Source organism: Benincasa hispida, chromosome 1, assembly GCF_009727055.1.
Source record: "Benincasa hispida cultivar B227 chromosome 1, ASM972705v1, whole genome shotgun sequence".
NCBI classification, from domain to species: Eukaryota; Viridiplantae; Streptophyta; class Magnoliopsida; order Cucurbitales; family Cucurbitaceae; genus Benincasa; species Benincasa hispida.
The window spans coordinates 16734409-16753341 of NC_052349.1; the positions used below are offsets into that span (position 1 = coordinate 16734409).

The 18933-nt window shown below is 35.7% G+C and overlaps 1 protein-coding gene across 2 annotated transcripts; it reads right to left on the reverse strand.

Moving 5' to 3' along the window:
- Positions 1–1209: 1209 nt before the first annotated feature.
- On the reverse strand, positions 1210–16400 carry LOC120080896 (SAC3 family protein B). 2 transcript variants are annotated; one of them, XM_039035570.1, is made up of 14 exons: positions 16108–16400; positions 15845–15937; positions 14810–15025; positions 14245–14445; positions 13887–14143; positions 12751–12851; positions 12444–12659; positions 7865–8092; positions 7689–7780; positions 7490–7583; positions 5051–5143; positions 4087–4928; positions 3890–4004; positions 1210–3097 (listed from the first exon to the last, which is right to left on the reverse strand). In XM_039035570.1, the coding sequence occupies exons 1-14, from the start codon at positions 16218–16220 to the stop codon at positions 1373–1375; spliced, it is 4386 nt and encodes a 1461-aa protein (XP_038891498.1). In that variant the 5' UTR covers positions 16221–16400; the 3' UTR covers positions 1210–1372. The 2 variants fall into 2 exon arrangements, with proteins under 2 accessions (XP_038891498.1, XP_038891506.1); XM_039035578.1 differs by lacking the exon at positions 15845–15937.
- Between the last annotated feature and the right edge of the window lie 2533 nt (positions 16401–18933).

Genomic DNA, 18933 nt, shown 5'->3' on the forward strand with positions numbered 1-18933 from the left:
TAACTTCTGAATTTGTGTTTAGTATAAAAGGGAGGATTCTTGAGTCTTATTGGAGTTCTTTAACTCCTAAAATAGTGGAGACCTTGATATGTACACAAAATTGGATTCGTGGCGGCTCGATATTACTAGATCTGTCTCCACAACTTGAAGAGTTAAAGGCTTGTGAAAATATTAAGTCAGGTCATTAATTGAATTTTTTATTTTAGATATCTAACATGTAGTATGCTCAACTAATTAATATATTTAGTTTTGTCTGATTTGTTTTGTAAGGAGTCCATCATCCTCTATTGTTTTGAAATAATGAATTGGATTTGGAGCATATTGATGATTCTAATTGTAAATTTTACTACCATATTATTATTTATGTTATAAACAATCCTTTTGGTTTAATGTATTTGTATTTTTTTTTTCCAGACATTAATAAGTGAAAGACAAAAAATGAAGAACAAAATTCACTCATTCGTCATGATGCTTGGATTTTTTGTAATATGCTTATAGTTATTATTAAACTTAGACTTTTATGTAATAGGGTAATAGTTATTATTGAACTTGGACTTTTTTTGTTTCTATTTTGAATGAATTTGAATGTTTGAATGATTTGAATTAGTTTCTTTTGAAGTTTATAGTGAATTTATGATAGTTGTATTTCAAGGGAAATGCTAAAAGTTTTGCATAGAATGCTTGTTGTTTGATTATGAAATTTTTAATAATTAATGTAAGATATTTAGTTCATTTATATAAGTTTATTAACCAGCAAAAATCAAATTCTTCAGTAGAAATGGAGGGAGGAAAAAATTTTCTTAAAAAAATTCCAAAAAATGTTTTTTTAAAAAAAATATTAAAAACGATAAGCCAACCCAACCCAACCTGAAAATATTGGGTTGGGTTGGATTGAATTAACCTTTCGAAATGAAATCGATAGGGTTGAGTTAAAGTCAATCCGAATTTTCGAGTTGGTCCATAAAAAGACCAAAACCCGGCCCAATCCAATCATGTACACTCCTACCATTAACTCGTAGAGTTTACTTTTGAAATTTCAAAGGTTAAATAGAAATTAAAATTCATATTTAAGAATTTAAGAACCAAATAGATTCGAGTTGGTGTCTTACCCTATTTTCTAAATCCTGTGCAATGTTGTCAAAATTTCTAAAGAGAATCTCTGCAGATAAATATTTTGATTCGGTTTTCTTCTCACAATTGAGATAGATATATTATCATTATGTAGAAAAATATGTATTGATTTCATTGATTACAAAGTTGCTACCGAGAGAATTGTTCAAAATTTGAAGGTAAAGTTCCGCACATCTTCTCACAAAATTCTACATCATCATCATTACACTATTAGTAAAAATTTACAAAACGAATGTTAGAATTAAAAATAAATAGACAACATTTTTTCTATGGCATCCTGTCGTTTGTTACACTGATCCAACAACTCCTTTAGTCTTGCTGCTTCTGAATATCCTGTGCCACTGATGACTAGTTCTTTACCCGTACAAGTTAGTTCCCGACCCAAATTAGGTAAGCTCTCGGAACTAACAAAACCGATCTGTCGAGTGCTATTACTATCATCGTTTGCAAAATCGATTGCTCTAATGACAACTTCACAAGGCCTGCTATTTGAGGTTATGGTTGCAAGAGGCTGATGAGCTTCTGAAAAGTGTCTCTCCTGATCAATTGAGAGGGAACTGCAAGCTACTTCAATTACTTCATCTAAAAGTGGTTGGTTAGGACGATATGATGGACGTTCCCTACTTTCGAGCCTAACGCTACTTGATACAGATGCACCGTGGCAGCAATTCACAATATGAACATAAGAGGATCTGCTGGGAAAATACCTCAACCTCCAACTGAAAATCCGTCTAAAAATTGTCCCCCAATGTGGAACAATGAAATAGTTGAAATTATGGAGCTCAAGTTTAGCACATTTTTGGAGCATTATATGAGCCTCTTCCAAGGCAAGTTGTTGTCCCATGATCTCACTAGTTTGGGTTAGATAACATCTCAAGCAACTTTCCAGATTATCTCTTACAGTAGGTATCTCTTTGATCGTATTTGAGCATTTGGTCAACCAGGAAATATCAGGAAAAGTTGGAAGCTTAAGGCCCATCAAAGCCTGCTTAAGAGGTTCAACATTTTCTACCAAACTCCATCCTACAGGAGGCAAAGCATCAGTCATAAATGCCGGTTCGTTACAAGACTCCAACAAAGCGATCTCAGGACAAGGCCAGTTTGAAGGATTTGCCTTGACAGCAGCTGTAATATCCGCAACTGACTGATCCAAGGCTAGATTAAATGCTGAGATACAGTGGTTTGGAGAAACGTCTTTTTCATTCATAGAATCAAGCACCTCCATAGACAAATCCAAGTGGGAAATAATCAAGTCAAGCACTTTGACTCGGTGAAGAACAGGTTGTGATAGCGACTCATTTGCTAGCCACTTCAATCCTTCCTTCAGTTTCTCATCGCTGAAAAATCCCAAATGCCTCAAATGAGGGTTATCCAAGAGTGAAACGACCTGAAAACTGTGTATCCTTGATTTATCAATATCGTATAAGTCGAGTTTGTTTGCCAGTGAGGCGGAGACCTCGTCATGAAAATCACTCAAAATTAGAAGAGGCAAACAAGATCCAGAAGGTATTGATGCCAGTAGCTTGTGGAGTTGGACTCTTTGAAGATCTAGAGGGATGCTTTCAGTTGCAACGAATAAAACCGCACTTGCCCCATGCACTGTCTCTGGAAGATTACCAAAATTTGCATGTCTAACTATGGACAAGAAACAACTTAAATCCACACCAGTTTCGTCTAAGAGACAACTCTTCCAAATGGAAAGAAAAGAAGATGAGAAAATTAGATCATTAGCTTTAGAGGGCATAAGCTTCGAAAGCAACCAAGAACCTGCTGCAAAATGAGAATCCTCGGTCCTTTGAGAGCAGACAACAAGTTTCCAGCAAATGCATTTCTCTTCCACATTCCTTCTGCTTAGAATGCTAGCTACTACTTCTGAAACATTAACAACGGACCATGACAGTTTCTGCCTTTTCCATCTTTCTCTCACGATGTGATCAATGTCGAATATGCCAATACTTTTAATTTTCTACATAAAAGAGAAAAAAGCATTGTTAAGAAGTGTATTCATCACTCATCAACTACGACATTAATTGCTATATTCAATAGAAGTAAAAAGTAAACCATAATCAAGTTTAAGATTACACAGGAGATTCGAGAGTTTGATAAGTAATGAAGAATAAGAGTTCAATTGCCTTTGTTTTTCCTCTAGAACTGTTGATACACATGAAATAGTGGCGAGTGAGCAGAAAACCAAGAACACCAGAAAATCAAGCTGAACTGAACTGGCTGCTTCAATCCTTGTTTTTTGTGTTCTTTAGTTTCTTGGTTAAGTCTTTTTTCTTTCCCCCATGAAAACACCATAACATTTTGTTCGGGACATTTGGGTTCTAAAAAAAGAGAATTTTAAAATGGTCTACCGTATGGTAAATAGTTTTTAGTTAAGAAATAACAGACTCATAGGCCCAGTCCAACCCTCCCAGTCCTCATATTCCAGACCCGGCTTTCCTCACTCCAGCAAACCATCTATCAAATTTTTTACCATCCATGAACCTGTATTATAATGACTAGCAACAAGATTGGGCCAAAACGGGTTCAAACAAAAACCAAACGGATCCAGCTTTATTTGAACCAATTTTAAGAGGAAAAAACGTTTTTTCTTTTCTATTTAACCATGGGACTTGGTTAGGTTTTCACATTTGTTCAAAACCAAACAGAAATGAGCCGGACACATCTTGGAAACAGGAGCAATGAAAGCAATGATGGATTATGAAGTAAATAAAAAGGCATAATAGTGATGTCATGTAGTTGTGAACCTTACATGGTTATTCAATTGGATTGGTGGTCCCACTGACAATGTATTAAATGCAGCTTCAGCCGCTAATAATCTTTGTTGACGTAATTGTTTTCTCTTTAAAGCTCGGCGTCTCCATAACCTGAAATGAGAAATCCAAAATGTTAATTGGCATACATAAGCAAATAGCTTTCAAATACATGCCTAAAGTAAGAACCAACAACCTTAAGATCAACTTGAGTCTTGCATCTGCAATTTCTTCATCCGGACAACTTTCTATAACAATATCATGTTTATTTTCCTGAGTGGCATTCAAAATTTCTTCATCTTCCATCACATTATTGACTATGCTCTCGGGTTTAGCGCTTCTAATTGTATTATCATTATATCCACAAGTAGGTATCTTTTGATGCGACGCGTCTGATACAAGTGGTAAAGACAATCCGATCCTAGCAGAATTGTTTCTAGCTGGAGAGGTCATGAAAAGACCATCATAGCCTTGATTGCCAACAAATTTAACTTCAGTCCTCGATGGTTCACATGATCTGGGACCAGATTGTAGGAGAGCGCCATTTGCCTCATGGTTATATTCATGCAATTGGCAAACTTCCGACATTTCAATTATTGGTTGCACTTGCTTGTGATCTGCTGGAACCGACTGATCATCAAATTCAGTCATTTCTTCATCTATTTCATGCACAGAACTTTCTTTTTCAGTCGCTATGGGTCGGGGAGAACCAATCTTTCCAAACGAAAATGTCTTTGATTCCTTCTTAGTCCTTGTCAATGGGATCTGTTTAGTAGCACCAGGGATCAAGTATTCACTTTTACTCTTCTTTGTCAATGGGATCTTTTTAGTAGCACCACTGATCAAGTATTCATTCTTACTCTTCGGTGAGACATCGTTTACTATCATATTTGACCTCTTCAAGTGAACAAGTTTTGAACACTTGGTAGCAAAGTCTTTGTCACTACTAAGAAATGGACCTTCTCGAACCATATAAGGCTCTTCAAATACTTTAATCGAAAAACCATGATACTCTAAAAGGCCTTCAATATCTTCTTCCTGATATCAGTTATTGAACAAATGCAAAATATGATCAGAAACAAAAACCAAAACCAAAAAAAAAAAAAAAACTCTTGCCAAAATGATAGGATCTTAGCAACATAAAGCATAAGGAAAAATACCTCCATCCCAATCCACTTACGGACATGGGCAATTGGCAGTCCTTGGTTATTCTGAACACCAGAGTGCAATGATGCAAGAGCCTGTGTTCGCAACTGATAAGAAAGATCACCATGTTAATAACAGATAATAAGAACAAGTTCTGCTTCGTTTAGTTTAGTTGTACATTATTAATAAGAAAAAAAAATAGACATGAAATGAACATTTCTGTTGAGTCAGAATTTTAATAAGAACTTCATTAATAAAGGGCAATGTTAAATTTGTATATTATTGATTAAATCATAGTAAGTCAAAATACATAATGACCTTTTACATAGGAGAAGAAATAGACTCTAGTAGACCCAACAAAGGAAAGAAATAGAAGAGGAAAATATTAATATGGAAAATACAAATTAGGAATAGACCCTAATTTCCTTTTTAACACCCTCCCTCAAACTCAAGGTGGTAGATTGACAAACAAATTGAGTTTGCAAAGATAATTTTCAAAACAAATCAACATATCTGGGATGGAAACAAGAACCCACGAAGAACTTCTAGGCTGAAACAGAAACCCACGAAGAGCGAAGCCAAGAACCTTCTAAGCTAGAAACATAGATCTTCATATAGAGATCTATAACAGAACCTATGAAGAACGAACAAGAACTTTTGGGCTAGAACAAAGATCCTCACATAGATCTTCAACAAAACCCACGAACGGCCGAATTGAAAATGGAACAAAGACCTTTGTGCAAATGAAGATTTGCCATAATTGCAAATAAACCAAATTGGACCAACTTAAACCAAACGAAATGGAGTGAACCAAACTAATTAAACCGAAACAATCTAAAACCGATTTGACTGAAGTAAACTGAACTGGATTGACTGAACCAAGCTGAACCAGGCTGGACTTAATTAATCATAACCAAACCAAAGTAATTGAACCAAACTGGATTTTTTTTAACTGAACCGGACCAAGCAGAATTAATCGAACCAAAACATATAGATTGAACCGAACTAAGCAGAATTAATTGAACCAAAACATACAGACTGAACCAAACCAAGTTTCCACGCAAAACAAATTGCAGAAAATAGCCACGATCTACGCCCATGACTACAAGGAGATCTAAGTAGAACTGAGACACTGTGAATAAGTAGCTGCGGATCTCTAGTTGGCGAAGGCCGGTGGACATTTGAACAAAGAAACTCCATGGTCGTCAGATCTTCGCGCACGATTTCTGAATGGAGATTTGAACTGAGAAACCCACGAACCTAGACCTACAAACAGTGGAACAGAGAAATTTGGGTTGGAACTCAAGTCGACAGACGAACAGTCTTGAACGGATTTGGAATGGACAAACAGGCTTTGGGTGTGTGCTCGGTCAACGATGCACGGATCTGGACGGACCAAGCCCAACACCACTAGATCTGGAGACTAAACCGTCCACACAAGAAGGGAAAACTGTGGGTCGGCATCGACGTTCAACTAATGGCTCACCAAAAAGGGACTGGAGGCAAAGCGGACGATGGCATTGTGTGAGTGGCGGCGAACGGCGCGGATCAAGCGAAAAGGACGGTGGCGGACGAAATCTAAGAGAGATGGAGTTGAGGTCCAATCATGGATGGCTGGATATAGCAAAGGTGGTACGAATCTAGGTTGGGCGCCAAACTGAGGTTGCTAAACAAATCTGAACGGCTCGGCGAATTGGTGTCGACGACCTAGGCGATGGATATGGGGTTGCAGAGGAAAACACCGCAGATTTGGGCAAGTGGAAGACAGAACCTATTTGGGCTTCATTGATTGGGCGGAGCTATGGTCGGCGACAAGCTGTGACGATGCTGACAGAAGAACTATACTAAAACCCTAATGGGCGACGGGTCTGCCTCCGTCGATGCCGACGAAGGCAGAGAACGGATAAGAATTTGGCGGCTACGTTTAATGAGACAAAACCTAATTCTCTGATACCATGTTAAATTTGTATATTATTGAATAAATCAGAGTAAGTCAGAGTACATAATGACCTTTTACATAGGAGAATAAATAGACTCTAGTAGACCCAACAAAAGGAAGAAATAGAAAAGGAAAATATTAATATGGAAAATACAAATTAGGAATAAACCCTAATTTCATTTTAACAGGCAACAAGTACATTGCCAAAAATAAAGATAAAATATGTCAAGTAAGAGTTCTTTTGACCTTGAGCAAAACAATCGAGCATTGAAAATACAAAATCAACATGGAAAAGAAATTGTCATAAGCAGCAAATTGTTTATCAATTCTACAAAAACTTGCAGTTTATTCATACGTTAAATCAAACATCTAGGAGCGGAAAAATTTCTGATAATGCTATCACCTTCTGCTCTAGAGACATTTTTACAACTATGAAAACATTTTTTAAAATAAATTAAAAAGAAAAAATTTAGCATTCAAATCATCAAATACATTGTCCGTGCATAATAATTACCTTTGCAAAGTGAGCATGCATTAAGCATGCTTGTAAATAACTTGCTTTCCTCACAAGCCGAAAGAATGCGATAAAGTTACTTGTCCTACAAGCTCTGGAGAGAAAATCTATCAAATTATTAGAAAGAATTTAGTGGAATAATGAAGTAAATTTTTTACAGGAAACTAACTGGCAACGTCATAATTTTACAGGAAACTACCTAGCAACATCACGGGCAAATTTGACTTCTGCAGTCTGTCGCATCTCAGGAGTCATCTTTGCAAGATCCAGTGAGAGCTCTGCAGGTTCAACCTGACAAGAACTGGCTTACTTCCACAGCCTGTAATATAACGAAATCTATATAGTAGAATTTTCTTTCTCGACCATTTAACTTACTTTATATCCAGGATGCTTGTCCAGCTTGAGAAGTGCATAATAGCCTCGAAATTCTTTTTCAGAGGGCACAATAATGCCTCTCTTTCTGTGATCTTCATACATTTGAAACAATTCCACGGATGTTTTGTTCATTTGTTCAATGTTAAGGTGAGCATCAAATCCCTCAGCGAAGCCTTCTCCTTTTGAGAATTCACATAACTCATGCATTGCAATTATGTGAAGACGAATCTGAGATCACACAAATTAGGGGAACTTTTAGACATACGAATAACTAAACAATCCAAAGTAGGAATATCATAAGCAATAAGCCTTAAGGGTTCTAAGATAGATTCTGTCCATTTGGGCATAGGAGTCTGTTGTATCAATACCACACAAACAGACAAATTGCGAACTGGTGACTTGAATCGATATCAGTCAACACCCAAATGTATAGATGAAAATCTTGAAAAATAGAGTTTCTACAAAAAAAAGGTAAATTAACAGTATGCCATAGAAATGGCAAAATGTTGTCATTTAACATAATTATAAAAAAAATAATGAGAGTGAGAGATAAAATGCCTCAACTTATTTTCCTTTTATTATTATTTTTTTTTATAGGAAACAAAAACCATTTCTTGATATGGTGAAATGCATACGAAATGCCATAACTTCATTATATTTATATATTAACAACAAACTTATGGAAAGCATCATAACATCTTTGAGGATCATTGAGAAAAACTCAATGAAAGAATACACAGACATACAAAAACTGTGCCCACAAAAAAAATTCCACTACTAAAAGGGTTACAACTAGGTAACACATCTTTGAGGTTGCTAATAAATGACAAGCAAATTATGTGAACTAAGATTATTATTAACATAGAAAGGTCACGAATAAAATTACAAGTATTATATTTGTGACAATATTAACCCAGAAGATTCACTCGAGTCAATGACTGGTTAAATTTGTTTGAAAGGCAAGGTCACTGGAAGAAATGGAGCACAGTTGAAGAGGGAGATACTTGAGATTTCTTTGAAAGAGCAGCAGTGTTTCATTCAGAAAAACACAATGGTACGGTAAAGGAGGACAATAAAAATTCAGCCTTCTTAGAAAAGGAAAAACTTCACTTCAGAATTGTTATCTAAGGAAGGAATGAGTGCAGTAGATAATGGAGGGATGGAGGAGGAAGTTGTGAGTTACTTTAATAAACAAAACCCAGCTTGCGAGGAATAACCATCCTTTCCTCCTTACCCTGAAGACCATCAGTGTCTAAAGCATCTCTAAAAGAGCACCAACCACCACTATCCATCCCCTCCGAAATGAAGAGGAGGTTCATTTTCCTTTGAAAGATTCCCACGCCAACACACAACAAGAGCCCCACAGTTACACCCTATGCACCCAAACCAAAGCCTCAGGGGTTCATTCTCTTCTAAAGAACACTTTCTCCCCTGATTTATGTATCATTTCTCTGAAACAATCTCTTATCCATGTAACCACCCCCAAGTTGTACCTCACTTTAAAGGATTTGGCCCAACCGAGTTGATCTCAACCTACCTTCCTGAAACCCTTTTTTTTAAAAAAAAAATAAGAACCTAGTTTGCTGTAACGCAAGATCAACAGACGAATCGATTTCATTCAGCCTCACCATGTGGATACTGTTTCATCTGCCCATGAGTGTCACAGAGAGGGGAAGAAAAGGAACTATGCTTACCGAACGACTTTGCTTGAATAGGGTCTCTTGGATCTGTTTGTAAGGCCCTTGGCTATAGAAATAATAGAAGTATTAGTAGAATATTAGTACGGTATTAGTAAGGGGTATAAGGGTAATTAGATAGAAAGTTAATTACTGAATATTTCAATAAATAGGAGTGGGAGTGTTAGGAAAGTGTGAAGAATTTTGTGGTGATTTCCTAATTGGGAATTTGGGAGAGGATTCTCAACCCATTAGAATGTGCTAAGGTATATTGTAATTTCTTCATGATATTGCAATATAATTCTATCTTTTACTGTTCTTGTTTGTTCTTTGTGTTCTTGAGTGTTTCTTGTTAGGAGGTATCCTAACAAATTGGTATCAGAGTCGTCAATTTTGGATCATTTTTCATTATGGACTTTGATCGTAAAATGGAAATATTGTTAGAAATACAGAGAGAAACGAAAGCAATGCAACAAAGGATAAGAGATTCCTTGTAGAGAGATAGAGAAAGAGAAGAAAGCAAATTGGCTGAGGAAGATGAATCATCTAAGGGTCAAAAAAACAGAGAACGTTCATGGCGGGTGTGGAATATGAAACTTCCAATCAGATTACAATTGAAAACTCATCTATAGAAGGATTTTCACAACCATCACAAGGCATCAAGGAAGAAGGAAAGGTGTCAAGCTCTCTTTCGGGCAAATCGCCACTTAAGATAGTAGGGAGGGAAGGTGATTTCAGTGAAAATTGTGAGAACGAGGAGATAAAATTGATAGAAACAATAGAAAAGAAGGGAGATGATGGGGGACTTCATAGCTGAGGAGAAAAAAAAGAAAAAAAATGATATCAAAGATGGAGAAATCAGAGAAGAAGAGAAACCTGATTGTCCGTGTCGATTGTCGATGGCGAAGGGTGAGATGGTCGAAGACAAGGCCTTGGCGGAAGTGCAAATGCTGATCAAAAGAGGCAAAAGCATCGGAGAGGAGAAGACAAACATTACCGACGAGAAGGTAAAATGGGAGGAAAACAAAAAAAAAACGACGGAAGGACCCACCAGAAGCTATTTGTGGTGTGGGAAAGTTGATCGTGTATGTCGACCATGAATTTCTTGAGGTAAGCATATCAGTTTGCTATTTCATTCTAGTGTTCGATCTCTGTCTAACTAGGGGAGTGAGGAGAGATTATGCGACAGAGAAAAACGACTTGATGCCCGAATTAAGGTCGATGGACAGGTTCATCAAAGAAATATAAATGGGTGGCGATGAGGAAGATGGCATCGGAAATAGTGGAGAGAGGCGTGCGAATGTAGACAGAGATGATGCCGACGGTTTGTTGGTTGGGACGGCAAAGAGGCTGGCGGACGGAGAAACGACAACCGACCGAAACAATGGTGGGCACAGACGGTGGAAGGACAAAGAGAAGGGATGGGCTGAAATTTGCATAGGTAGACGAGACGAGAAGATGACTTGGAGAAGAGGAAATTTTCGTGAGGAGTTTGAAATAAATTTTCATCCCCACATGAAATGTCAAGAGGTGGTACCGGTTGTGGGAAAACATAAAACCCTATTTTTTGTGAGTGTCTTTGGGTTGGGATTGAAGGTCCATTTATTTTCTTCTATTCAAGAGGAACAATGTTCACCAGGAGGAGGGGCAGTGACATATAAAAAGCTGGGAAGGAAGGATGGCAGACGATTAGGGTTTGATGGGGTTAAGCTAAGGATTGGGCCAACCCAACAAGAAGGGGCCCAATATGTGATTTCCCTAATAAATGGAGAGTGGATCTTGATTAAGAGTAAGCTGGAGTTTGATTTTGGACAGCAAGTTGACCGTGGGCCTTGTCCATTAGAAAAAGAATGGAGCTGCTGGGAGAATGTGGGGTCATGGGCTGATTAATGGGCTGAATCCAAATGAAGAAATTGGAGCCCAATTTGAAGGCCGAAGAGAAGGCTGGTGATCTGGGTTCACTACTAGTTCAATAAATAAATAAATAAATAAAAGAGAGAGAGAGAAGGAGAAAAAGCTCAATTTTGTGATAGTGTTTTGTAAGCACACCTTGAGGACAAGGTGTCTTCGAAGAGCGGAGTATTGTAAGGCCACTAGCTATAGAAATAATAGGAGTATTAGTAGAATATTAGTATGGTATTAATGAGGGGTATAAGGGTAATTAGATAGGAAGCTAGTTGCTGAATATTGCTATAAATAGGAGTGAGAGTGTTAGGAAGATGTGAAGAATTTTGTGGTGATTTCCTAATTGAGAATCTGGGAGAGGATTCTCAACCCTCTAAAATGTGCTGAGGTATATTGTAATTTCTTCATGATATTGCAATGTAAATCTATCTTTTACTATTCTTATTTGTTATTTGTGTTCTTGAGTGTTTCTTGTTAGGAGGTATCCTACCACTATTCTAGTACAATTGTGTCACACTTATGGAAGAATGCAACATTACCAAAGAATTTTATTCTATTGTACAAAACTCTAGGCAAACATAAACGGAGCAAGTGGTTTAGACTTTAAGAACCACTCCTACACAGTACACCTGGGACTTCACAACAAATAAGGACCCCCTTGAAACTATTCAAATAAAAATGAAATCCCAAATTTTCAATGAAAACAAAATGGAATAGGAAAGCACTTACAACTTATCAAAATTTGCATCGTTCTCTAGCCTCTAGGTTATCAGGTTATCATTTCTAAGTGGCTTTGTAAATTACATTCTCGCTGAAATGTATTCCACAAGAAGTACTCGTATTGGGAAGGAGGCTATAGATTTCGTATACTTCTCTTCACCAAATCAATGAGAAGACTCGATTTTTCCAGAACAAAAATAAATAAACATTATATTTCAACATAGCATAGCTAAAGAAAGATGAACAAGACAAAAGAAGGTTCTACATCAAGAGCATACCATCTGTTCCAGCATCGTAATGGCTTTTTCATTAAAAAGATGTTGCATTCTCAGGTCCATGCGAATGGCTCGCATCCTATCCCATAAAAAATTATATATTCCTAAGAACTTTTCATCATAGGGTTGACTTAACAAATCCAGCAAATAATCGATTGTTTTCAGCAAAACTGGCATAGGCCTTATAAGATTAGCTTCCCGCTCAGCTGTTCTGGTATACTACAAAATAATTGAGAAATTTTGTCATTGTCCATGCAGATCAAGAAATTTTGTGGAGTATTTCACTTGTGGAAGGAAGCATGAAGACTACCTTCTTAACTGCAAGCAATTTGCTAGTCTGGTTTCTATCCCCATCCAACCGCTCATAATGGTCAAGATCACCTTTCCTTTCTCGTTCACCCCTCTCTGACTCTACATTAGAAAGTAAAATTACGTCCTGTTTTTTATTAACGATAAGAACAGTAATAATGGCATGGAGTCTTGGACCCTTCTTTCAGATTATGAGAAAGAGTTACTTCTTTAAGACTACAAAATGCCTAACAGGTCAATCCTATACCAAGCCTGTTCATTCACACAGCAAAAGTCTGTTCATTCTTAAACTTCCCACATCCAAAATCATCAAAAAATATATCAAGTATCAGTTTCTTCTTCATGGCAAGATTGCAATAAATTTTAATTTCAATTTAAAAAATGAGGACGCTTGCAACCAAGGTTTTCAAGGATCCCATAATGATCTCCCTCGCCAATAGACAAGAAGTACTTCATTCTTAAGTCTTAAACTTTCAAACATCCAACATCATCAAAAAAAATATATATATTAAGTATTGGTTTCTTCTTTGAGAGAAGCTTGCAATAAAATTTTGATTTCAATTTACAAAATGAGGACTTGTGTAACCAAGGGTTTCAAGGCTCCTCTCGCATACCAATAGACAATGCAAGGGCACTAGTTATGTTTGACATTTATATAACGGGCATCATCATGCTGCTTTTGACCACCTATTGCATTTTTCTCCAATGTGAAGAAAACTGATCGTCTAAAGGGCATATCAATGTACTTCACCAAATACAAACTAGTTCATGCTTAATTATACATCTCCTTTTATGTTGTAATGTATGCTTATTTCTTATTTTTGCAATATGCAGCTATATCTTACTCTTTTTTCTTTCTTTTCTTCCTTTCTTTTTTTTTTCTTCTTCTTCTTCTTTTTTTTTTTTTTTTTTTTTTTTTTTTTTTTTTTTTTTTTTTTTTGATGATGATGATGAAAAACTTCTATTACATTATGTACTTTACATCACTACAATATTCTTTATATGCCTCTCATCTCCAAGCAAGCTTGCCTTCTAACGTGGGTGCATTGGATTTTCAAACATTGCATGAACTATGAAGCAAGCCAAAACATCAAGGAAACATATTCAAATTTACCACCATCACATTTAGCAAAGTACCTGGACACATATCTGGGCAGAGTCCGATTATTATGCTTGAAGATTCCAAAGCTTCATAATCAGGCATAGAATTCCCATGAGCCAAATTTCTTGATGACTCCAAAGATTGACTTGACATGTATTTGTCCCTATCTGTTGTTGATTGTCCGTTTCTATTTGTATTATCCCTTACATCCACACTACCCAATTTGTTGTGTGTAACTTCATCTAATTCATCTTTAAACCGAGCAAGTCTCTTTGCCTTAGCTAACCTTTCTCTAACAATAGAAACAAAATATATTTAAACAGCATTGCAAAATAAACTGAAAGTGAAGAACACAAGTGATCAAATATTGGGACAAGATCAGTTAAAATTTACCGTTCAGTGTCATCGTGAGTAGGATGAGAATTGCCACCAGAGACTTGATCTGATGATGGCAAAGCAAGTGACCTTGTTCTTTTGGGAACCGGGACACTAGGGGACCCAGTTCCTACGGATTCAGCATCAATATTCCTCATGGAACCCACAACTTCATGGGTATTTGTCCTAGAAAATGATCTAGGAGGAGAGGTAGAAGGTCTGGCAAGCAACGTAAAACGACATACATACATATTATACATCTTAAATCTTTAGTAAATTAAAAGGCAAAGCAAGAATGATGGAGCTTTATTCTTTTCTTTAAATACATATTTTATTAAATAATTTTAAAAAAAAAAATTGACATGCAATTAATGAATGCAGTTATTTTTTTCATTCAGCCTTAAAATATTAATTGCATCATTACTCAAATATGCTTAACTGAGAATAATTTCATTGTATTTTATTTTTAAAACAATACACAAAATCTTCACTGGTAGATAATTTAACTTTTCATTGATAAACAAAATTTTCACAGAGGGTAAATTCAAATTCTTTTTAGTGTTCTGACGTTGCACAACCATACCTTTGCAAATTAGTCTGTGCATATCGAAGACTCACAAATGGTTTCTCTGGAGATTTGGTTCTCTTTGGTGCTTGAACATTACCAGATTCAGTTAGAATATTTGTATCATGATCATAAGATCCTCCTGAAGGGGATCGGACTTGATAAGCTTGTGAGTTGGGAAGAATTCCTCGCACCTTTGGCTGATCCTCAAATGTAGGGGAAGGTGAAACAGGCCTACCAACATAAAATAGCTTCATTAAGGCAGACAATAGTCCCGATATGAACTTCTTTCTGCAAGGAGGGGAGTTTAACTCCACAAAATATAGAGAATTCTACAATGAATTAAATTCCAACCAAAAGCCAATATCCATGTCACCCATTGTTTTCTTTTGATAGGAAACCCAACATCATTAAAAAAAAAAAAAAAAAAAAAAAAAAAAAAAAAAGGAAACCAAAATTATAAAGGTAATAATGCATCAACCAAGAGAGCCAAAGGGTTACATTCTATCAAGTTCCTAGGCAATGGTGCTAAAAAAAAGAAAGAAAAAGAGTGCTTGAATGAGATTATATTTTTATTGTTTTGGAACTCAAATAATGGATGGTGAGAGTGGAATGTTGTCATTATATGTTTATGACGTCTTTTTCCGTGGTTGGACAGCCCATTTAACTGATTGCTCGATTGCTCGATTGCTCTTCGGTGTTGTTCATTACGATTGACCTATCATCATCCTGCATTCCATCCTTCTCACATCACAAGTGCAAAGCAGACAAGGAATAGAGACTTTACAAATAAAACTTGAACTGTGGCTTTGGAGTGACTCATTTTACATGGATGTCTAAAAAAAGGTCCTTTCAAGAGCCTTAATTTGCAAGTCCATCAAACTTTTGACTTCCCTTTCTCCCTACCCCCCACCCCACCCAACAACTGTTGTGAACAGCATCTTTCCAACCCGTCCAGAACCCATGACATTTGAAACTCCTTCGGCAAGAGTGAATTTGAACAATATCATCCGTGAAAACATGAAAAGGCTATAGATTCATAGTCATCGTTACCTATGATATTGATGATGAAGATTTGAAGCAGTACCAGTGGTTTGAAACGCCATAGAATGCGACTGAACTATACTGCCCAATACCTCATGTTGGCTATAATTCAAATTATAACAAACGAAAACGTATTATTGCAGCGCACAGAAGAGGAATGGTTGGGGGAAGGTTCGTTAGAAGGACAACCCTCAACAAAACAGTAATGTCATTGGAAGGAAAAGCAGCTCAGTAAAATAAAAGAAAGGAGGAAGAAGAAGTAAAGAGATAACCTAGAATCGCGCAGGGGAGAAACTGAATCAGGAATTGCTGAATTTCCGAAAGAATGTTGCAGTTTCGGCGGTGCGCTTGGTCCTGAAGCCTTGCCAAAACCCTGATACGACATTTTTCTTCTCCTCCTCCCTCCTCTTTCGGGGACTCTAGGGCATCGGTCCGATCTCGGATTTCCGTCGCCGACGAGAAGTAAAGTAGCAGAAAACTTAGCTCGTTCACGATGAAGAGATTTTTGAAATGTAGATTGGACCTGAGGAAGAAAACCGTAGAATAGTGACTAAAATTTAGAGGTATTTACGAAAATTATTGCAAATTAATAATATAATTCTGAAATATTGCTCAAATTGGAGCCATACCGATGGCCGACGTCAGCAACTCAAATCTCGACATAAATGAACCCTCTATGAGACTTAACATAACAAAAGATATTATGTTTACTTGGTCGTAGTACATTAATGGTAATATAAAAAGTTGGTCCATTTAAATTCGCTATCTTATAATTAGTTAATAATATTTTTGTAAATTCGGAAGAATAAAAAAATTATGTTAAAAAATACTTTTCATCCCTAAATTTTTATGAAAGTAACGATTTAGTCTTAAACTTTGATTTGTAATAATTTAGTCCTTATACTTTTAATTTTATAATAATTTAGTCTCCAAATTTTAGTATGTAACAATTCAATCATTGTACTTTTAAATTCATGACAATTTAGTCCTTAACATATATAAATTATCAAAATTATATGTCAATTTTTATTATTTTATTATGTAGACTTTATATTTTATAAAAATATTGACTCTCTAATTAGTTTATCAGTTTATTTAATTACGAAATCTCATTAAATCTTAACACTAATTCCTACAATATATAGTACATTGTTATATATTTTAAAGTACAATGACTAAATTGTTACAAAATTAAAAGTTCATGGACTAGATCGTTATAAACCAAAGTTTATGGGCTACATTGTTACTTCTATGAAAGTTTAGGGACTAAAAGTGATTTTTAATTAAAAAACTACTATGATTACATCAATTTGATTTAGTAAACAATTCGATTTGGGTAAGGGAAGAGTGAGGCGATCAAGAAAGTCATCCCCCTAAACAGGATAAAATGTCCGAAGACCTTTTCATTACAAACAAAGCGAAGGCGCTACTTAGCCCTATAAAGAATTCAGGCCCGTACGACACCCGACGTTAACACTCCCAAATCTGGAAATGCTAACCATTGTTTCAATGGTAACAGGAATACGCCAGACGGTGAAAGCATACAAAGATAGTGGTGCTTTCATCGCTTAGATTTAGGGTGAAGGGCGCACCACAAATACGAAAAATGACTGCTCAATCCAGAGGTCAAAGACAGAGACATAGTACCAGTTCCATCTCTAATCTTTGAGAAAATCGGGGTTTTTTCCACATAATAGCGTCAACCAAAGAACGGAGCATCTTAGCAGACACTTGAGAGAAATCCCTATCACTTCGTCGCTCCAAAATCTTTTGGCAAACTCCAATCAATGAATTCCAATAATCAAAAAAGTTTGAAATGAGAGACATTTTTTTAGATATAGTTATAGTACACTGAAACTATGTATTATGGTAAGCGGCCGCCACCTTCTCGTCGGCGATCACCGTCGCCAAGAATGGCATAGTCGCAAAGCTTCGTCGTGCCATACACCCTCTCAGCAGCTATCCACACAAGCATATGATGTGTCAGTGTGAATAGAGGCCAAGAAAGAACGACAAAATCCAAGGGGTTGACCCGACCTATAGCCTTTATTTATTATTAGAAACTATATTGTAATTGAAAGACTAAAGAAAAAGTATGTATGAACTCTTTAGATTTTCTTTGGAGATTTAAGATAGATGAAGGTCATTAGTTTTATTAATGTGTAATAGGAATATGTTGAGTCGTAATCAAACAAATCATTGTAAAGAAAAAGATCATAACAAAAAATTGGTATGGTTTACGTGTGAGGGGTCGTTTGATTTAAGGTGGAATAAAATATGAGAATGTATGGGAATAAGATGTCTGTGAATTAATGATGATTATGTTTGATTATGTATTATAAAGTATAAAATTAATTTTAATAATTGATCTTTGGTTGTTAGTTTATTTTTATTACAATAAATTATTAAATCAATTTTACACCATTGGAGTCTAATTAAATTTACCCACCCAGTTTAATATATTTATTATCAATTAAATTTTTATATTGCACATATACGTTATCAATTTTTATTAAAAATATTGGTTATTCATTTAAACAACTATTCATTTTTTTTTAGAGGTTAGATATATGGAGAGAAGTTTTAGAGAAATATTTTGCAAAATAAAAAGATTTTTTTAGAGAGGTTATGGAGATATAGAGAGAAGTTAGAAATTTTTGGTACAATATATATATTTTTTTGTAAGTTTAATTCTATTCTTAATCTATAAATCCCAACGAACTATTCTTTTTTTTCTTTATTTTCATAGTCTCAATTTATTATATTTTTCAATATATTTAAACTTAAATACTCACCTATAATTACATTGTATGTGTATGTATAGATTAGTGAGGATTTTATTTACTGTTCGTTGGATTGTAATTTGATAATTTGAGCTTCGACAATTACGCTCTATTTATAAGTCCATGTTTAGTTGCTTCAATTATTTATAACTCTATCCTTAGTTTATCTATGAACCCCACAGAGGGCAAATATTGATTTCAAAAAATGATCATCACGTGATATGTACACGATTGGCTAAAAATCTTAACTTCATATTTTACCAAATATCCAAACAAAACAAAAAAAACTTTGCTATATTATTCTATTTATCACTT

Bases quoted from the DNA above. Each gene is read 5' to 3' on its own strand.
- LOC120080896 (XM_039035570.1), bottom strand. From the start codon at position 16,220: ATGTCGTATCAGGGTTTTGGCAAGGCTTCAGGACCAAGCGCACCGCCG. The intron at 14,446-14,809 runs GTATGGTTGTGC...GTTGCTTGCCAG, and splicing joins GCACAGACTAATTTGCAAAG to ACCTTCTACCTCTCCTCCTA. The intron at 5,144-7,489 runs GTAATTATTATG...CTTTCTTATCAG, and splicing joins TGCATGCTCACTTTGCAAAG to TTGCGAACACAGGCTCTTGC.